General features: G+C 44.4%; 1 protein-coding gene across 4 annotated transcripts in view; it reads right to left on the bottom strand.

Moving 5' to 3' along the window:
* Positions 1 to 529: 529 nt before the first annotated feature.
* Positions 530 to 19,559, bottom strand: part of RINT1 (RAD50 interactor 1) — a 31,898-nt gene continuing 12,868 nt past the window's right edge. For all 4 annotated transcript variants that reach the window (XM_020797267.3, XM_073000671.2, XM_020797265.3 and 1 more), the window contains 6 exons: positions 19,098 to 19,235; positions 18,076 to 18,275; positions 9,460 to 9,668; positions 2,848 to 3,028; positions 2,640 to 2,758; positions 530 to 1,771 (listed from right to left, as the gene is read on the bottom strand). In XM_020797267.3, the coding sequence (XP_020652926.3) occupies positions 1,549 to 1,771; positions 2,640 to 2,758; positions 2,848 to 3,028; positions 9,460 to 9,668; positions 18,076 to 18,275; positions 19,098 to 19,235 (1,070 nt within the window). In that variant the 3' untranslated portion in view covers positions 530 to 1,548. The remainder of the gene's footprint in view (positions 1,772 to 2,639; positions 2,759 to 2,847; positions 3,029 to 9,459; positions 9,669 to 18,075; positions 18,276 to 19,097; positions 19,236 to 19,559) is intronic.

The raw sequence follows: 19,559 nt of genomic DNA, 5'->3' as shown, positions 1-19,559 counted from the left end.
ATGACTTATTAATTAATTAGATTTATACCTTGCCCATCTAGACAGATAGTCTACTCTGGGCGGCAAAATGAAATGAAATGAAAACCTTAGTCAAATGTATGAAATGTAGAATTGTTGTTCATACATTTTACTAATTTGTAAATTTAAAGAGACCATGCTAAAGAAGCCTTTGTAAACCAAGAGTAAAGTTACCAGAGTGTCATGGAAACTTACAAAAGGAACCACCGCTAGCTCAAACAAATAATACAGTTCTCAAAATTCTTCAAGATGAGCTTGTTCCCATCATACATGATATGTGTTAGAAAGTGCCCTCCACTGAAATTAGCTTTATTTGATTACCTTTGGGAATCACTTGAGAAAAAATTGTTATGCTTGTGTTAAGTAAAAAGAATGTCTTCTAGTTGAAGGTACTACCCAGCTTTTATACCTGTGGGTTTCACCAAATTAACAAGTGTATTTCCAAAGGGCAAAATCCTATTGTTTAGCCTACTAAATTGCACTATAGAAGGCCCACTAATTCAGTTACAAGTTAGTGAATCAACTCTTATTTATTGTTTTATTTATTTACAATATTTTTAGCCGCACCATTACCAGTGGCTTCTGGGTGGTGTACAATAATATTAAAACTTAAAAACATTAAAAACATTAAAATAGAAAATATAAAAGATCCTATATTAAAACAATTCTTAAAAAATTAATATTAATAAGTCCTGCTGCTCATATGGCCAGCTAGAGAATACTGTTTAATTAAAATGCTGGCTAAACAGAAAAGTCTTTGCCTGGCGCCGAAAAACCAAAAGTGTTGGAGCCAGGCGGATCTCTATAGGGAGGGCATTCCAAAGTTGGGGGGCAACAGCCGAGAAGGCCCTATTTCGACATTCCATAAGTTCCATTGATTCAAATGGGTCTACTCTCTCTGCAACTTACTATGTTAAAGCAAGTCAACAATTTGAATCAATGGAATTTATGGAAGAGTTGACTCACCAAATTAACCACTGATTCAAAGGCTTAGTGTACTGCAAATTAGTACGCTACGCAATAGGAATTTGGCCACAGTAACGTACTAAACTATGCTATAGAAATCATCCACCAGGTAAAAGTATTTATTTTGCTTTAATTAGGTTTAAATTGACTGTTATTGGTGGTTTAACTAAATTCCTAATCCCAACTTTGTTAGAAGCAGGCCATGCTCCTGGGAATCCTTTCCTCCCCTAGCCAAAAATAAATTATTTGAGTTTCGAAAAGGCAGAAAAAGGGGGAAGGGTAGCAGCTGTCTGTTCTCTGTTTTAAGAGCTGGACCATAAATTCTAAACTACTAGCTGAGGGGAAGCTTGAAACCAAATTGCATACTGCACTGTTGCCATCTAAGAAGCGAAGCTGGCCTCAACATCATCAGCCATGTGAATTTAGGACATTAATAACAGCATATAAGTTTGAAACTACCCACAATAACTTGATACACAGCCTTGAAAATGATTTATCATTGAAAGGTCAATGTTTTTTTGATTAATACAACGTGGATTATCTCTGTCTACTTAATTATTTGACTTATTTCGCAGTAACAGGCCAGTTTGTTCTTAGGTTAAGAAGAATCTCAACATCCTGTTGAGCTAACTTGTAAATTCCAAGTTCATTTAAAGCTGCTACAGCAGTGGGCTGATCTGAATTCAAGATGGTACCAGTTCTGTTTTCAGTGGCTGACTGCAGCACATCTTTCAAGAGCAGGGCTGAGCCAACATTTAAATTCAGTACAATACAAGCCTCTTTTATGCTGTGGAAGAAAAACAAGAAAGATGCAGTTTCAAATTTAGGAGACAGCCACACAATCAACTGGTTCCCTCACTAGTGTAGGATTTCAGGAGTTTCTCAAATAGAAGCCTTTTGTGCCATGTGACTAGCCCCTGAAACATTTATCCGATTGCGCTAGAGCACATAGTGGGTTGGCTTGCAATTTGCTTTTTATAGATGGAAATACTCTGTCACTGAGGGTATGTTAGCCTGATTTTCAGGGATCCTTCTCCTTCCCCTTGCACTACAGCTAACCCTATCCTATTGGCTGCCCCAATCCTCTGTGTAGTATTTTCATGGGACAACTATAAAGAGGTGCAAATGCACTTAATTCACTTGCACACACCTTACTCTGGACCCAATCCAGAGGCTCAGGCCTTAACTTGTTATATACAAGGCATGTGCTTCTAACACTTCACAGAAAATTGAAAAATACACAGGATGCTTTCAGAAGTGAGCTGTCATTTGACTATTGCATTCTGATTAATTTATTTCACTCTAAAGTTGCTGTTCCTTGAGAAATGCCCAGGTGTAAGCTATTAATATCAATTAATAAGCTTTATATTGTTGTGAAAAAAAATAGTTTCATATAGAAAACTGTTCAACATTTTGAAGTTCAGAGGATGGTGAGAAAGAAGATGTGCATGTTTGTGTCCTGGCCTGGAGAAGGAGGAGGTGCTCGTGAGGAGCAGTGAAAGCGAAATCTAAATTATTGCCATTTGTGGCCCATTAACAAAGGACATTGTTGGTCCCCGGTTTAAACATTTTCCCCTCAGAAAATGGCTTGGGAAAACAGAGGGATGTCTTTCATACAAAAAAAGCTCTGTCTAAAGTGAGATATTTTTACTTACTGTTTAAAATAATTCTCTGGTCGCTTGCAGTAATGTGAAAATAAAGGGAAAAGGTTCCTAGTCATGTCAAACTGGAGTTGTGCTGCTCCTCCTTCATTGAAGTGATTGGCCAAAATTACCTATATATAGCACACAGGTAATAGATGAAATGTTAAAAAATGTCTAGCACTTCTTGTTGTGCAACTCCTGACACACTAGAGGTACTTACTTCTTGATAGATAAACAAATCCACCTTCTCTGCAAGCATTTGCCAGAAGATTTTGAATAATGAGTAGCAAAGCTGCTGCTCTAGTTGTAGTAGCCGGTCTCGCAAGGTAAGCAGCAGCGGGCAGGCAGTCGTTGACAGGGTCATCATTGCCTGTTCTGATTGGGATGGCAAAGAGAGCCACCTGGGAGAAAAAAAATCACTGCATTTTATTTGTTTACTTACTTACTTATTTATTTAAAATATTTTTAACCTTCTCCTTGAAAAGGACCAAAGGTGCCTCACAACCATCAAGATACAGTATCTAAGTTAGTTACAATGAGTATACAATAATAAAAGGATTAATGAATACAAAACCAAGAAACATAAGCAATACCAAAATACATTATCTGCCATGTCAAGTTGTTTCTGAGTTATGGCAACCTAATAGTAATATTAGTATCCTCAATTAGTTTCCATGGCTGAGCAGGGATTTGAACCCAGGTCTTCTTAATTGTAGTCAGATACTCTACCACTACACCACACTTGGCTTTCATATCTACCACAACCAACCTGAACTTTGCCTACATGTTTGCCTTCAAATTTATTAACCCAGCAGGACATCCAGTTCAGTTCCTGTCTGGAGGTCCCAAGTAACTCAACGGCAGACTCCATGAAATTCCTATTGAAACTCAAAAGAAGATTTGGCAAAGGCATCTCTTAATATCTAAAGATATTCTAGCCACCTTTTGCCACTGGCATGTGGGAGGAGCTTTGTCTTTTGGATAGGAACCAATGTTCCTCCACCCACCCTCTTGCAGCTAAATGCCCCTGACTCAGTTAAATGTTGAGTGAATATTTTTGGCTAAAGACTTTATAACTGAAATCAAGCAACATTCCCAGATGTGGTGGTGTTAACATCTTTTGAAGTTAAATATTTCTGATTCTTCCTAAAGATCATAAGGCTCCTTTGGAATGCCTTTTGTCATGGGGCCATCATTAGAGGCCATGGGATGGAAGGAGTCTTTAATTTCTGGAAGTAGCAGAAATTAGCCCAGTGGTGGCGAATTTCAGAAATTATGTTTTTAACTGGTTTAGTTCTTAATAATTTGTGAACTGTCATGGGTTGATAACTGGGAGAAAGGCAACAAAAATTTAATTAATCTATTTAATTAAATAAGCCATTTTACTATGATCATTTTTGCAGCATATTAGTAATGAAGAGCAAGGCCAATCTACTATTACTTTTCTACCTGAAGCACAGTCATGCAGATGACCCTTTCAAGTAAAAAAACTTGTAGCATAATATTTAACTGCTGGAGAGCTCAGTATTTTAAGTATCTGGCTGCAAAACCAGAGGTTAGGAGTTTAATGTGCCTCCACTGTGACTCAGTGATCCATGGGGCGGGGTGGGAGGTCTGTCTTCGCAGCCCAGTGGCGGCAGCGAAGGGGTGGCCAAGAGCCAGGAGGCTGAGCATGGTCGGGTGCTCCAGCTGATGCCTCCCGGTAGCAGCGACGGGGTTGGACAAGAGCTGGGAGGCTGAGCCTGGCTGGGTGCTCCAGCTGCTAGCCTCCCGGCAGCTGCATTCCCCCAACGTTGATTCCACCATTTGAATTTCCTGTGCGGAGGGCAGTAAGGAGCCCATCAGGAGGCGAGTGGCTGGAGGGAGCACCCTGGCCATGCTCAGGCTCCCAGGCTTCCGCCGCATGTGCTCCTGCGCAATCACAAAGCAGTGGGGGAGTGGAGCCCAAGAGTCCCGAAAAAGGCACAGAAAGCAGTGGCAGCGGTGCACGTGGATGGTGCATCTGAGGTAAGGGGGAGAAAGGAGGGGAAAGCATCGAGAGAGGGAGAGGCTGTGGGGAGGACAGGTGGAGTCGGGACACCAGCTTTTTCCTGCTGGAGGAAGGAGGAGAAAGGTGGGACAGGAGGCAGCGGCATCCCAGTGTCTCTGGATGGTACCTAGGAATGCTGCTGGAGTGTTGGAAGCAGACCGGCAAAGCGGGGCATCTTTTGCAAGCCGGAGCTTGGGGTGTGATGGTGTGTGTCTGTGTGTGTGTGCAGGGGATGTCTTCCTTTTCCTCCTGCCTTTTTTTGCCACAGATCTGAACAGAGGAAGAAAGGGGGAGCATTCCTTAGGCTGCTGGCCTCCCGGCGGCGGCGTTCCCCCAACATTGATTCCGCCATTTGAATTTCCCACGGAGGGCAGCGAGGGGCCCGTCGGAAGGCGAGCGGCCAGAACACCCCGGCCATGCTCAGGCTCCCAAGCTTCCACCACTGCAGGCACGTGCTCCTGCGCATGCATGAAGCAGTGGGTGGCACGTGCATTCCCCCAACACTTTGCACATGCGTCCAAGAGCACAAGCACGAAGGGCCGCCCCGCCTCCCTCAGATAAGCAGTGATCCTCAGATGACCAAAGGGAGGAAGAACTGAGAACTCTAACAACTAACCAAAATGTACGATGGCGAGCACCCGTGTCCCTGGTGTAGGTAGACCACTTGTCAAGAAAGGGGGATAGCCAAGGAAGGCAGGAAAGGTTGAAAGAGGATTCAGTGGAGGAGAGTCAAAGATATTGTTTGTCCTTCTTGGCAGGGCGACGGAAATTCTGATGACCAGAAGCCTGAGACCAGAAGGACACGGTAGCAGAAGGTGGAGGAGGATTTGATCTTTCCTGCGGAGGTTTATACGGGCGGCAGGATTGCTGATAAGGTTAGTGATATGAGTGCTGATATGACTGATGGGAGGTGAAGGATCTGTGCCATTGCTATCGTTGGAATTTAGGCTGTTGGATCAAGCTGTTTTTATAATCTTCTCCATCACCTCATCTGTTTTTTCATTAAACAGTCCAGCTCCATCAAACAGTTCTTCAATCCATGACCTAGCATCATTGTTGATGCCTGATGAATGCAACCAGGCGTGTCCCCTAAGAGCAATGGCCGATGTCATGGCCTTTGAAGCTGCATCTGCAGTGTTGTTTGGCCAGTGTCATAGCTTCCAGGTGAGTGTTTAGTGCTGCAGTTCTAGTTTCTTCAGGGGCATCTTGGAGAATTGGTAGGATTTTATTCCATAACTGCCTCTGCCTCTGATAAGCGCTCATAGCCGCTTAACAGTTGGAGACTCGCGTAACAAATGAGGCCAAGGAGTAGAGTCAATGGCCTAGCACATCTAATTTGCAGCCCTCCCTGTTGTTAGGGGTGACCTTTGAATGGTTTCCTGCTCTGGACTGGTTTGATTGCATGACTATAGAGTTTGGTGAGTGCCGGTGAGCTCTTGACACGGAGGCTGCAGGTTATGGAACTGGTGCACACACCTCTACCTCAGGTGGATGAGTGGATCTTGAGGGTGCACAAGATGTTTGAGTATGGGCCACCTTAGAATGCGATACCGAAGGCAACGGTACCGAAGGAGCTCTAGGACACTTTTCCGGATGAAACGCATGCCAGTCCTGATGTTGGCACTTAGAAGGAGGCTTCGCGGTTATTTGGTCGAGCTGGAAATAGGCTCGATGCCAACGTCGAGTTGGTGAGGTCAATAAAGATGACAGACGAAGCATTAAAGTATCGAACCCCCTTTGGCCTGACATAGTCCTCGGTGTCATATGCGGGATCGATGTTGTACCCATGATATCGACATCAACCGGCACGCAGTTCCATTTCAACATAAAGCGGCTCCTCATATTCCGCCAAAGCATGACACCGCGATGGATGCAGGAGTACTATTACATCCCGATGTCGAGGAAGCTGTCAGTCAGGAGAAATGTGCCGACGCTTTGTAAGATGCTTCCACAGAGGAGATTGCTGTGGCGACTCCTCCGGGTCTGACAACTGAGCCACTGCTGCCTGCCTAATAGATATAGGGCTCAAATGGGCCAAGGCCAGGCTGGCAATAATCTCAGCCTCAGAATGGCCTTGCGTCAGAGACAGGCTCGGAATTGACATCGACACCTATGGCTGCACCAGAAAGCCATTCTCCTCCGAAAACAAGTCAGGGTCATGTAGTTCCGTGGAAGACTCCTCCAATATGGGTGAGAGCAGGGTAACTTGAACCGGAGGAGGTTCCTTAAGCTGGACTGACTTGGAAGGGTGCTTTTTCTGCTTAGCCACTTCCTTCTTCTTCTTAGGGTCCTTAAAAGGTGCCTTCGATATCAATGTCATACTCAGCGCCAAAGATTTCTTTGACTTCAACATCTTCAAAGAGGCCCTGGAGAACGGGGTAGTCAGTGCCGGGGAAGCAGCTGGGTCGGGGTGAGGAGTAGGAGGAGCAGTCGGAACAGTAGGCTCCATAGCTGTCGGGCCCGGTGGTTTCAACGACTTTCCCCACAGATAGGAGCGGAGTCGTTGCAAACGGAGCTTCAAGGTGGGTTTGGTTAGTTTCTTGCACTCCTGGCAAGAACCGGGCTGATGTCTTTCCCCCAAACAAAATAAGCAGCAGTCGTGGCCGTCAGTGAAAGGGATTTTATTAGCACACGACGTACATTTGAACAGGCCTGAAAAGGCCATAAAATTTGGCGGGAACCAAACGGATAGTATTGATAACGGAAAGAACTCACAGGAAACATCAGTAACAGCAGTCCTGATGCAGAATCAAAGCAAAAATTGAAAGTCAGGTCAGTCTGAGTCCATAAGCCAGATAAAAATCGTAGTCAGAAGCAGTCCAAGGTCAAACCAGAACATTTTCAATGAAGAATAAGCTCTAAGTGACTCGAAGTACAGTGGTGCCTCGCATTGCGACGTTAATTTGTTCTGCAAAAATTTCGCAGAACGAAAATGTTGCAATGTGAAAATAAAAAGCCCATAGAAACGCATTAAACCGCGATTAATGTGTTCCTATGGGCTTAAAACTCACCGTTCAGCGAAGATCCTCCATAGCACGGCCATTTTTGGTGCCTCTTAAGCGAGGAATCCGCCCCAGAAAACAACGGGTGGCCATTTTGTTTACCCACTGGCCATTTTGAAACCACCAATCAGCTGTTAAAAAATCATCGCTTTGTGATGCTCGGTTCCCGAAGCAGGAAACCGATCATCGCAAAGCGAAAAAAACCCATAGGGAACATCGCAAAGCAATTGCTTTTGCAATTGCAAAAACTTCATCGCAAAGCAATTTCATCGTAAAATGGAGCGATCACTATGCGAGACACCACTGTAGTCCGATTGCAGCGGTGCAAAAAAGAACTGAGGTACCGCAGGCGGGCAGAGCATGCACAACACAGGGAGATGTTTAATTGGTCATATTTAAGACCCAGAATATTCTGAAGAGTCCTGCGCAGGCGCAGTTTAACCCATTTGTGTGCATTCACAGAGACCATGAAGAAGAAACGCAATCTGCAGTAAAACTGTTGATTTAATTGTTGATATGCAGCCAAACTATGAACGTTTTTTTTCCAGCCATTCAACTGTTCTCTTAATTCATTCCAAAGTGGTTTAAAATTTAAGGATATAGTCTTGGAAAGTAGCTCACTGCGATTCCTGTTACAGAGCGTAAGGCTTCCATCTCTTTCACCGACTGGTTAAATGCTAGACCTCTCCAAAGGTATTTAGCATATGTATAAAGTGGAATAGGCCCCCTAGTAGGCTTGGAGTTGTGGAAGCCAAGTTATGAACAAAAATGCTAATTAGACATTTACAGTGGTGCCCCGCATAGCGACGATAATCCGTTCCGAAAAAATCGTCGCTATACGGATTCATTGCTATGCAGAACAAAAAAGCCCATAGGAACGCATTAAAACATGTTTAATGCGTTCCTATGGACTTAAAAACTCACATGCGAAAATCCTCCATGGGGCGGCCATTTTCGGTGCCTCTAAAGCGAGGTAACACAGTGGGCGGCCATTTTGGAACCGCCGATCAGCTGTGCGAAAATGGGACCTTTGGGATGATCCCAGGGGAGCGCTTCCCCATGATCATCCCAAAGGCCCCGCCGATCAGCTGTGCTTCGGCGCTCTCTCTCTCCACCCCTTGCAGCTCCAGCCTCGGCAGGGAGACTGAGGCAGCGCACCGCCACCCTGGCCGAGAAAGACCTTCTGCGCCTGTAGAAGGTCTTTCTCAGCCAGGGTGGCAGCGCCGCCTCAGTCTCCCTGCCAAGGCTGGAGCTGCGAGGGGAGAGAGAAAGAGAGCGCCAAAGCACAGCTGATCGGCGGGGGTTTGCGATGACGGCTTCCCCGCGATCTTTGCAAACCCCTGCCGATCAGCTGTGCTTTGGCGCTCGCTCTCTCTCCACCCCTCGCAACACAGCTGATTGGCGGGTCCTTTGGGATTATCCCAGGGAAGCACTTCCCCGCGATCATCGCAAAGCAATTTTTACCTACCTAAAACATAGTTATGTGATCGCTTTTGCAATCGCAAAAACTCAATCACTATGCGGATTCATAGTTAATCGGGGCGCTCGTTAAGCGAGGCACCACTGTACATTCATTTATGACAACATCTTTCAGAACAGTGTCAGACCTGACTACGTTTGTTAGGGTCTTCACTGCATATGTGAATAGGATTGGGGACAGTGAACAATAAAATCTATGTTAGTGTTTTATATTTCAAAAAGTTACTTTATGTCTTTTGAGGAGTCAATATCGTTTCTCATCACTCCTTCTAAACAACAGATTTGAATTAGAAGCTCAATATTAAAACAATCCAAACTTTACCTTTCTTTTCTGTACATCTTGGCAGCATCTTTGACCTCCCTGAAGACATGATCTACTTGGCGAGTGAGCATATCATGTTTCAGGCGTTCCAAGAGGTTAATCATGTCATCAAAGACAGAGCTTTCCATAGAAGCCAGTTGTCCGAGCTGTAGCTTACTAAGTGTGTTGCTGTCTACTTCCAAGGCTGCCTGCTGAAGCTGCAAGAAGAACTACACAAATAGAGAGACCACACACATAAGCACCACCACCAAAGTACAGTATACATTTCCAGGTTATTTAAAATAGTAGCTGAACTACTGATCGTTTCAAATTGCTGTAACACAAATAATGTTTTCAACAGGAGGAGGGATTGTAGCTTAGCGGTAGAAGCTTTGCATACAAAAGCTTCCAGATTCAACACTTATCATAAACAGATCAAATAAAAAATCAGGTAGGATGTTGCGATTGATCTCAGCTAGAAACTGAAGAAAGCCACTACTCATCATATTGAACCAAAAGAACCTTTCTTCGGGGGGGTGGGGTGGGATGGCAGTGGAGGAACCCAGTGATGAGAAAAGTCAAAACCTCACCTCCTTTCTGTCTCACCACCCTACAATGCTCTTCTAATTGTCTCTATTAAGAATCTATAACTGCATACAAAAACTCACAAACCCAACCATCCATGCTTCTGCCACCATCAATGTAATGACACACATATACATCCATCACAAAAGAAAAATATTCTGCCCTCAGGGATACCTGAGCAGCAGATTGGGATTAAATGGGGTGAGGCTGATAGAAATCCTGCTCCCTCCCACCCCCCAACTATTTTGCTAAGCTGACACATCTGGTGATATCTAAGCAGTGGGGTAGAAAAGACCATGAAGCAGTGCAGATATGCCCTCTTAACTTTGCTCTTTGTCAGAGGGAATGCAGACGGTGTCGTATTGCTAACAGGCTCCTCACATCCAGTGTAGGCAATATTGAGCTAGATGAATGGAGAAAAGGTCGCTACTTGTGTTACATACATGAAATGTTCTTGAAATTAGATATCTCTTACGAGGGGCTGCTGATAAGTATTGAGCCTTTCCCAGAAAAAATTGAGCTAGAAAACTGTAACTGCCAAAGTATTCTACATATCCCCCCAGGAAGTCAATGCATTTGCGACATCCGTCCTGCAGCTTCTTAAGTCCCTGCAAATAAAATTCTTCGGACTAATGCCACTCATTCGCAGCATTAGTTGCCTCCAGAACACTCCCAAATTGTTGTCCCTTTAGGTGTTTTTGGAGTTTGGGGAACAGATAATAGTCAGAAGGAGCCTGGTTGGGAGAATAGGGTGGATGGGGCATCACTTGAAAGCTAAGGAGGTCAGTTTTGCCATTGTTTCACCTGCAGTGGGTGACGAGGCATTGTCATGCAACAGGATGACACCTTTAGGGAGCTTTCCTCTATGTTCTTCCTTGATGTTTTGCCTCAACTTCGTCAATAAAGCACAGTAATATTTCGCATTGATGGTTGAACCCTGTTGGAGGTAGTCCACCAGCAGAACTCCCTTCTTATCCCAAAAAACTGTTGCCATTTGCTTCTGCACCAACCTTTGCACTCGGAACTTCTTTGGACTAGGGGAACCACTGTACCTCTATTCCTTAGACTGTTCCTTTGTCTCAGAATCATAACAGTAGATCCATGTCTGGTAACTGGTAACTCATCACCAGTTACCAGTTTGCCCAGGAAATTCATCACCAGTTACCAGTTTGCCCAGGAAAATCTGACTCATTTCTTGCAAAATGTTCCAAAACAGCCACCGATGACTCCACACGTTTCCTCTTTTGTTTGGTTGTCAAAGGTTTGGGGATCCACTTTGCTGCCAGCTTTCTCATTTCCAACTCGTTGTGGATAATGGCACCAACTCTCTCACGTGATATTCTCAGATATATAGCAATACTTTTGGCGGAATTTTGGCGGTCCTCCATGATCATGTCATGGATGGTGTGACAACCCCAGACCTACTGGAGTATACCACCCTGTAATTATGCTGCCACCAACCATTCCCTATAAGGAGTCACACAGACCAGGAATGGATTTTACTAAACAAAAGAACAAGGTTTATTGAAACAACAAACAGGGTACATAAAAGAATCAGGTAACTAGGATAATGTAACGTGGCATAACCCCAATCACACACATACAACAGCTTGGTTCCCACTGAACCCTTTAAGGTAACGCACAGACCCTGAACCTATCAGTTCTGGCTACCTAAATAGAAACCTGAACCTATCAGGTATGTACTAACTGACAAACAGTTGTACCCAGTCTGACACACAGACTCCAACTCCTCTTCTCCACACAAGCTCCAAATATATATACATTACAGCTCCTCCCCCCTGATGTCCCGCCTTCCACTCCCCATAGGATGGAACTTTCCCTCCAAACCCATGACAGACAGGTACCATCAGTGCTGTATGTGACACCTCCCCTCTTTATAAGTTGTTTTGCGGGGGAAAAGCTAAAGTGCTTTTCTCCAAAAAAACAACCAGGATCACAACACAAAACAGTTATACATTATAATACAATACCATACTTACTCACTCTAGGTCAAACATCTCAATTATGCATTTAAACATTAATATTTGCAATACATTAAGTTACCTTTATTAATACAAACCAAGCCTGTTCAATTAACAGGTACATTTAACTTTTAGTCACCAAAATATACATAGTCCATGGTTTCTTCGCCGTCTTCACTCGTCGGGTCTTCTTGACAAGGCGTCAGCAACACAGTTCATTGACCCTCTGACCACCTTCACTTCAAAGTCAAAATCTTGCAGGTTTAAAGCCCACCTCATAAGTTTACTATTATGGGTTTTCATTGTCTTTAACCACTGCAGTGGTGAGTGGTCAGTGCACAGAACAAAATGTCTTCCCCAGATGTAAGGTTTGGCCTTCTGAATCGCGTACACTATGGCCAGGCACTCCTTTTCCACGGTTGCCAAATGTCTCTCACCTTTCTGGAGTTTCCTACTCAGGTAGGACACTGGATGCTGGTCACCATTTTCATCCTCCTGGCAAAGAACTGCTCCTACCCCGCTGTTAGACGCATCGGTGTAGATGATGAACTCCCGGTTGAAGTCAGGAGCACGCAGCACTGGATAATGGATGAGCGCCTCCTTCAACCTCTGGAACGCCTCCTCACAGTCGCTGGTCCACGGGATGCGGTCATCAGTCTTCTTCCGCGTCAGATCGGTCAGCGGAGTCGCCATCTCGCTAAACCTCGGGATGAACTTTCTGTAGTAGCCCACCAACCCAAGAAATGATTTGACTTTTTTCTTGGTGTTGGGTCTGGGCCAATCACGAACGGCTTCTATCTTGGCCTCTAGGGGTTTGATCACTCCTCCCCCTACTATGTGACCCAAGTATTTTATTTCTGGGCTACCCAGCTGACACTTGCTTGCCTTTACTGTTAGCCCTGCTGCACTTAACCTCTGCAGCACTATCTCCAGGTGTTTCAGGTGATCTTCCCAGGTATTGCTGAAGATCCCTATATCGTCGATGTAGGCCACAGTAAAGTCACTGAGCCCTGCTAAGGTCTGGTCCATCAGCCTTTGGAATGTGGCTGGTGCATTTCTGAGACCAAAACTAAGGACTCTAAACTCATATAGACCGAAAGGGCTGCAAAATGCGGTCTTTTCCTGATCCCTGGGATCAATCCTTAATTGCCAGTAACCCTTTACTAGGTCCAACGATGAAATGAACCGACAACCCCCTATGGTTTCAATCAGGTTGTCTAGCCTGGGCATTGGGTAGGCATCAGGAGTGGTTACGCAGTTTAATTTCCGGTAATCTACACAAAACCTAATGCTCCCATCAGGCTTGTCCACCAGGACTATCGGAGAGGACCAAGGACTAGAAGAGGGGACGATTATGTTCTCCCTAAGCATCTCGTCCAGCTCCTTCCGCACCTTGTCCCTATAGGGTCCCGTCACTCGGTATGGGGATACTGCTTGCGGGGTTGCATCCCCTGTGTGGATCCGATGCATCACTCCCTTCACTATCCCCGGCTTATTTGAAAAAACCTTATGATATTTCGTGAGCAGCACTTTTAGTTCTTGCTGCTGGTCTTGGGTGAGTGCAGGACTGATCTTCACCTCATCTGGGTTGTATTTCACTTCCCCTCTACCCTCCCAGAAGGGTAATTCAGCTTCCTCACTCTCAGCTGCTTTTATGGCAAATAAAACCCTCTGTTCCCCTCTGTAGTAGGGTTTCAGGGCATTCACATGTACCGCCCTTCGTGTTTGGTGTTCCTCCTGTTCTATAAGGTAGTTCAGATCCGACATCTTGGAAATGACCCTGTATGGTCCTGCCCATTTGAGCTGCAGTTTGTTCTCTTTGCAGGGCCTAAGCCAAAGCACTTCCTCCCCTGGGTTAAAGTGCCTCTCCCTGGCTTTCTGGTCATACCAGGTTTTCTGCCTGACCTTCTGAGCTTGCAGGTTTTCTGCTGCTAGCTCTAGGTTTCTCTTCAGGTCATTCATTAAAGTGTCTATATACGTCACAACATCTTGTGGGTCATCCTGGGTGATCTGCTCCCAATTTTGTTTGATTAAATCAAGTGGACCTCTTACTTTTCTCCCAAACAAAAGTTCAAACGGACTGAACCCGGTACTGGCTTGGGGCACTGATCGATAAGCAAACAAAAGGGATTGCAGCTTCTGGTCCCAATTGTTTGGATTCTCTGCCAAGTAAGCCCTAATCATGCGCATCAGAGTCCCATTGAACTTCTCCGTTAACCCATTACTTTCGGGGTGATAGGCAGTGGTTTCCTTGTGTTTAATTCCACAGATTTGCCATAACCGTTTCATGAGCTTTGATGTAAACGATGTGCCCAAATCTGTGATTATTTCTGAGGCAAATCCCATCCTGGACATATACCCCACCAAGGCATCTGCCACTGTGTTAGTTTCAATGTTAGTCAAGGGAATGGCTTCGGGGTACCTCGTGGCATGGTCCACAATGGTGAGAATGAACCGGTTCCCCCTCTTTGTGGCCTTGGGCAAAGGTCCCACAATATCCACTCCTATACATTTGAACGGGGTGTCAATCACAGGCAAAGGGCACAACTTCGCTTTGGTCCTGTCACGGTTATTCCCCTGCCTCTGACACACATCACATTGTTTACAGAACTCCTTGATCTGCTTCCCTATTTCAGGCCAGTAAAAATTTTGTGTGATTCTCTGCTGTGTTTTGTTCACCCCTAAGTGCGCAGCAAACATGTCAGAGTGCCCCCTTTGTAAGATTATGGGGTGATACTTTTCAGGTACAACTAGCTGACTTCTGATCCCATCTCCCCCTTTTGAGATATTCATCAGGGTCTCTCTATATAAAATTCCCTTTTTCTCACGAAATCTCGCTGGGGTTTCAGGTGTTATCTGGGTGTCTGTCACCCTTTCAAAACACTTTCGGAGAGTGGCGTCTGCCTTTTGCTCTTGGCCAAATTTGCTGTCCGTGGCTAAGGTTTCTGCCACGGCTTCGGGACTACCCTCATCTGCTTCAACCTCGGGCTCTTCAGTACCCCCTTGAACTGTCCCCGTGGTAGCTTGTGAGCGTGTAATCACTAGCACCCGTTTCACATGTTCAGCCAGGTCATTTCCCACGAGCACGGCTGCTGGCAGAGTCGATGAAATCGCTAGCCGCCAAACTCCCCTCCAGCCTTGAAAGCTCACAGGTACCTCAGCTACTGGCAGTGAGATCACCTGCCCCTCAATCCCTGCCACCTTCAGGCTCTCATTTGGGATTATATACTTCCTAGGAATAATGTCTGGATGGCACAGGGTCACCTGGGAACAAGTATCCCTTAGCCCCCTATACTGATGGTCAAGTATTCCTACGTCCACCCCTGCGGTCTCAAACAATTGTGAATCTGTCCTAACTAGTAAGCAGCGCTTGACCTCCACAAGAGGACCATTTTCCCCAGCCTGATCAGCAGATGTAACTGGTCCAGATTGAGTAGCCATGGCAACAGGCTCCCTCAGTGGCAAGGAGCTTTGCTCTGTCTGGACACAGAACACAGCTTTTGGCTTGGTTCCACTCAAATCATGAGGCAGATTTCCTTTTAGCTGCTTTAATTTCTCACACTCTGAGATTAGATGGCCCTTTCCTTGACATAAATAACATTTTCTGCTGTACTTGGAGTCTTTCTCATCTGGTTTTGGTTTTCCCTCCAAAATCTGAGGTCTTGGTGGTTTCATGTCTGAGGGCTTCCCTTCAACATGGGCCCCTCCCCCTTGCTGGTTTTTCCCTGGTCCCTGAGAGTACCTGCTGTAGGTTTCTTTGGGCTTATCCACAGATTTCCCCTCAGCACCTAAGGGCTTCCTTATTTGGGAAATAAAATCTGCGATCTCTGCCGCTTCTGTCACCGATTTAGGTTTCCTCTCCCTCACATGGAACTTTAGTTCCCCATGCAGGACTGAATAAAACTGTTCCAGCGCTATCAGGTCTTTGAGCTGCTGGAAGGTCTCTGTCCCCTCCTGAGACAGCCATTTCTCTAGCAACCTCACCAGTTGGGCCCCCACTTGGGTAAAAGTCTGCTCTGGTTTTTTTGTGAGTGACCTGAATCTTTGCCTCAGCTGTTCCGCATTTATCCCATGTCGGGCAAACACCAGTTTTTTAAACTCAGCGAAGTCCTTCAGCAGTTCCACTGGCATCTCTGCATAGACTTCTGCCAGGCTGCCACTGATTAACGATCGCATAATGGTCATCTTCTCAGTTTTCCTTACTGAGAAGTCCACAAACGCTCTTTCCACGAGGGAAAAGAACACCTCAGGGCAATCTCCCTTGTGGTACACAGGGAATTTCTTCAGGTCAGTTTTAGACAATTGGCCCACCTCAGAATTTCTATTGTTATTATTGTTCTGATTCATCATTTCCAATTTTCTTAACTCAAACGCCATCCTCTCTCTCTCCAATCTTTCTTCTCTTTCCATTCTCTCTCTCTCTAATCTTTCTTCTTTTTCCATTACTAATTGTTTCATCCTAAATTCATGCTGTTGGGCTAGGAGCATTTTTCTGAGTTCTGAGGTCTGTTCTCCTGTGCTCTCTTCCTGCACTGAGCCAAATTCCTCCTCAGAACCTTGGTCTCCCTGTGGTTCTCTCACTTCCCCCATTTCTGCCATTTGGCTTCTAGTCAAGGGCATAATCCCCCCCCAGAACAGGCTGCCTTCAAAAGTCAAGCCTCAAAATAAAACGACGACTTTTTTCCTTTTTCCTCAGAAACAGCCTTCTATAGACTGCTGCTGTTCCTTCAGCACCAACTTGCAACTGTTGCCAGGCAGAATCCACCCCCTCTGCTAGGCCTCTCAGCAGACAGGCTAGATCACTGTTACTTCACACAGCTTTGCCTCAGCTCTTTCCCGCCAAAACAGGTTGCCTCAGAGCTCCCTAATCTAGTCCCCCCAATCTGAGTGTGCACGTTCTTCCACTAGCCTACCTCCCCGTGAGGTAAGCCTAGAAGATTACCTACGCGCCCTCAGATTTTCCCTGACTAGACCCCCCTTGCTCTGGGCACACTTGCCAAGGCTTTGCTGGACCACTGGACAACTGGACTAGTCGTATCCCACACGCTGGACACCAATCAATGTGACAACCCCAGACCTACTGGAGTATACCACCCTGTAATTATGCTGCCACCAACCATTCCCTATAAGGAGTCACACAGACCAGGAATGGATTTTACTAAACAAAAGAACAAGGTTTATTGAAACAACAGGGTACATAAAAGAATCAGGTAACTAGGATAATGTAACGTGGCATAACCCCAATCACACACATACAACAGCTTGGTTCCCACTGAACCCTTTAAGGTAACGCACAGACCCTGAACCTATCAGTTCTGGCTACCTAAATAGAAACCTGAACCTATCAGGTATGTACTAACTGACAAACAGTTGTACCCAGTCTGACACACAGACTCCAACTCCTCTTCTCCACACAAGCTCCAAATATATATACAGTACAGCTCCTCCCCCCTGATGTCCCGCCTTCCACTCCCCATAGGATGGAACTTTCCCTCCAAACCCATGACAGACAGGTACCATCAGTGCTGTATGTGACAGATGGCTTTCACATTTGCAAGCACAGAGACAGAAACAGGCCTTCCACTGGGTTTCTCACTTTCAACACTGAAATGGCCAGTTTTAAAATTGACAACCCAACATTTAACTGTTGCATATGAAGGGCCACAGTCACCCATAGTTTGTGAGATTTCATCATGGATCTGCTTTGCATCTTTCCCTTGGAGAAACATGAACTTGATTATGGTCCTATGCTCTTCCACATTGAACTTTTCTGGAGGTGCCGCCATGTTCACTTTGGACAGGAAAATGAAAGTTAAGTTTAAATTATGGGTAGTTGATTTTTGCACCATTGAATATAGGCAAATTGGCCAATACACCCTGCAATTTATAGTTTCCTAGCTCAATTTTTTCTGGGAAAGGCCCGATACTTATCAGCACCCCCTCGTACCTCTGACTTGTGAGTGTAAAAAATGACTATAAAAAGCAATGCCGATTTTGTATCTTTAAATATTTAAATTCTATTTCAGTAATTCATATGTGACAAATAGAATTATGCAAAATAATCACTTACAAGATTGTCAGCCCAGTCTGCTAAAACAGTTGCGATGTAGTTGACGGCATTAAGGATTGCACAATACCGGAAAGCTAAAGGTGCTCTGGTTTCTTCCTTCATCACTTGAGTAAGTCGTATCCTGAAGTCATCCACCAATTCTTTTTGTAACTCTAGGAACTGTAGCTTTCTGGCAGCTGTAGGGAGATGCTTATACCTATCTGTGCAGAAGATTGCAAGAGATGTGGTATTTACATTATTTTAATATATATTTTAAAGGCTCGTGTAATTGCTACTTTTTAAACAAACAATCCATCAGAAGGCAGAGAAGGATAATCAATAATTTATGTTGGTTCTCAATTCACCTACAGACCACTGCGTAAGAACCATGGCAAATAACAAAACAGTAGTATCCAACTAAAAACCCACTGGGCTGGGTCCAGAAAAGGTGAGTCTCTCTTTAATCCCACTGGAACAAAGGGAATTTAAGATAGTCAACTGTTTATCCTTTCCTTACTGATTTCAATGCAATTTAGGCTGCATTCCCATACATACTTTCTTGGAGGTTAATCCTACTGAACTAAGTAGGAGTTGTTTCTGAGTAGACATGGATCGAGTTTCACTGCAACAGATAACTTTTTCTGGATCAAATCCATTGATGTTGCTCCATGTTACTCAAAGTATACTTCCACCTAACATACACCATAAAACGCAGGAAAAAATGTTTTTACATTTTTCAGGTTTCTGCAAATTCTTTAAGTGAATTGCTTCAGCAATAATTGCCAAATGTGTCCATGTTGACAATTAGCTAGCCTCCTGTGGATATAAAAGTTCTGATCTCTATTTTTTTAATTATTCATAGAAGTTCAAAAAGGAAGAATAATCAACAAGAACATATTTGTCAAATGTAAACCCCAACCCATTTCCACCTGTTATTCCTCTGACACCACACTGCTGACACAACGTTGACTTTCTTATTGAATATGTTACAGTTCTTGAATTATTAAACAACCAAAGCAAAGTGCCAGAAATCTTATAATTACCTGTGATAACCAGGAGCAAAGTCATAAAAGTTTCAGCACAGTCTGGGACTTTCATTTCATCTACATCAGTGATATCTTTATACTGCGATATCCAGGCACCTTCAGATGAAAGCATGGAGTCCATCTTTTGAAGAGCAACTGTCAAGCACACAAAACCAATAATGAGCTTAAATATTTAAATACATTTCAATTTAGCTGCCTTGATATTCAAAGATTCAAACTTTCTTCTCCAAAGAAAACTGTGCATTTTTAAAATAAATTTAAAATGAAAAACATTCCCTATCAAATGCAGCAATTTCAACTTAAAAGTTAAGGTGTTGCTTTGACAAAAAGTTAGAATTAGTCAAAGAAACTTGACTGATGACTACAAATATGAATATGAACCACAGATATTAATATGGAGACAGCACATTTATAACTATCTACTGGAATTAAAGAAATTTTTGTACAAGTTGTTAAAAA

Source organism: Pogona vitticeps, chromosome 5 (genome assembly GCF_051106095.1).
Source record: "Pogona vitticeps strain Pit_001003342236 chromosome 5, PviZW2.1, whole genome shotgun sequence".
Classification (NCBI taxonomy): Eukaryota; Metazoa; Chordata; class Lepidosauria; order Squamata; family Agamidae; genus Pogona; species Pogona vitticeps.
The sequence above is the reverse complement of the archived record's forward strand: the minus strand, read 5'-3'. Positions and strand labels throughout refer to the sequence as shown.